Source organism: Myotis brandtii, unplaced genomic scaffold, assembly GCF_000412655.1.
Source record: "Myotis brandtii unplaced genomic scaffold, ASM41265v1 scaffold23, whole genome shotgun sequence".
NCBI lineage: Eukaryota > Metazoa > Chordata > Mammalia > Chiroptera > Vespertilionidae > Myotis > Myotis brandtii.
Window position 1 is genome coordinate 876,228 of NW_005358649.1, and position 1,869 is coordinate 878,096.

General features: G+C 40.8%; 1 protein-coding gene across 1 annotated transcript in view; it reads right to left on the reverse strand.

Moving 5' to 3' along the window:
- Window positions 1-330: 330 nt before the first annotated feature.
- CPA6 (carboxypeptidase A6) overlaps window positions 331-1,869 on the reverse strand; it is a 201,094-nt gene continuing 199,555 nt past the window's right edge. Inside the window, exon 11 of the mRNA XM_005866347.2 lies at window positions 331-653. Within this exon, the coding sequence (XP_005866409.1) occupies window positions 466-653 (188 nt within the window). The 3' untranslated portion in view covers window positions 331-465. The remainder of the gene's footprint in view (window positions 654-1,869) is intronic.

Here is a 1,869-nt window from a genome sequence, read left to right on the forward strand (position 1 = left end):
AAAGCTGTGAATAATCTGAGGTCTTGAAAATTTTATACTTATCCTATTAAGGATTATAGTTCTTTGCATTTCAAAAATTTTAATTTCTAAAGGACCAAGTGATTAAACATCATTGGTGGACCTTAATCGAGAACAGGTGATTGATTGAAGTGACATTCTCAATTTGTATATTTTGTGAAACAAAAGAATTTAAAAATATCCCCACCTTAATCAAACAAGACTAATGGGGTATAAAATGGATGCTTTTGCTTACAACAAACGAGGCTATGCTCTTACTTATTTATTTATTACCATTTTTACCTGCCACAGAGAGTTGAATTGCATGAGAGGTTCCTTTAAAAGTCCACAGATATGCTCACTTCAAACAGTTGCCTCTCTCTTTAAGAACAGTTTTCATCTGCTGCCCAGCAGCTCCTGGGCAGAGTCAGCTGTCTCGCTGGCGGCTGACCTGACCCTCGGGCCGTCTCAGGGACACTTCTTCAGCAGGTGCATGGCGATGTTTTTCACGGCCAGCATGGTCTCTGTACAGGTGGGTTTGATGAGCACCTCCGGGAGTAAAAACCCAAAATGCCCAGTGTCGCGCAGTTCAAAAGCAAACGTGTAGGGTATTCCATTTTTGTAGGCCCAATCCATCGAGCTACCAGAACTCACATCTGAAAGTTAAAAGAAAAAAAACCACAACCGGCCTTACTAAAGAGTCTGTATAATTTTAAAAAATGTATATATTACTAAGCTATCCTAAATTCTTCCAATAAATACTGTTTCACCAAGAATGATTTAACAGAAGTTCCTTGGCCTCGGGCTCAGAGACCTTATAAATCAGACCTGCCATTTTTGAGAACCTAGTCTAGGTTTAATGCTTTTCCAGTGCATTGACCTCAAAATTTCTCAGCCTCAACTCCAATAACATTTATTTCCACTCGAACTTTATTCACCCATGACCAAAACCACACTATGGACTTTTCTGCTTCTTATCACTCAGTTCTTCTTCACTTCCAAGGTCTAGCATATTGCAATTCTGTTCCCAGAAAACCTCATTTCTTGTACTTCCCCTATTTTTTTTTTCCTCCTAATGAACTTGTTCTTTGCCTTTGCTTAAGTTTGTAGTTCCAAGACTCTTCCCAGCCTTATAATTTCATTTGTCTCTATACCTGGCCATGGTCAATTACTTCACTGAATTTCTCACCAGAACTCTAAAAATGACTCATCTAGTCTTTTTTTCTGCCTTGGTTTTGCTGATTCTCGATCCCTGACCCAGGGTCTCTGCTTTGACGCCTTATGAGGGAGCTGGAGAAAGTCTTTGCCATAAATTCCCACTAATCACTGAAGTCTTTCTCTGTTCCTGATGCTGCTCTAGGCTCCTTTTTCTACACCTTTACTTACTGTTTTTTCATTCCCTTCTAGTCCTTCCCATCACTTTCTTATTGTTCCCATACTCAATGAGTAGTGAGCCAGCCACCTCCTCTGCTGACCTCATAGCCCTCTGACTGCCCTCCTTTAGCTCAGAAGAAGAAATGTTGCTCATTTTTTTTACATGTGTCATCTTTTGATACCATTCATTACTGTCTTCTCTGCTAGTGAGCGGGTCCCTTCTCTAGGCCTTTGTTTCATTAATTAAATCCCCCTGTATCTTGTAGCTGCATTGGCCAAAGTGTTCAAAAACCGCTTTCCTACAGCACTTCCTGCTCATGATCCTGCTATATGCCTGTTACTTTAAAACTAAAAGAGAATTGCTATATGTTTCTTCTACATTCTCAGTCACTTTCACTTTGGCTCTTGCCTCTATCTGTCTATGAAAACTTTTTTCTTGAAGGTCACCAAGCACAGCAGGCCTGATCTCCCCACCCGCCCCCCTCCCCGTCCCCCACT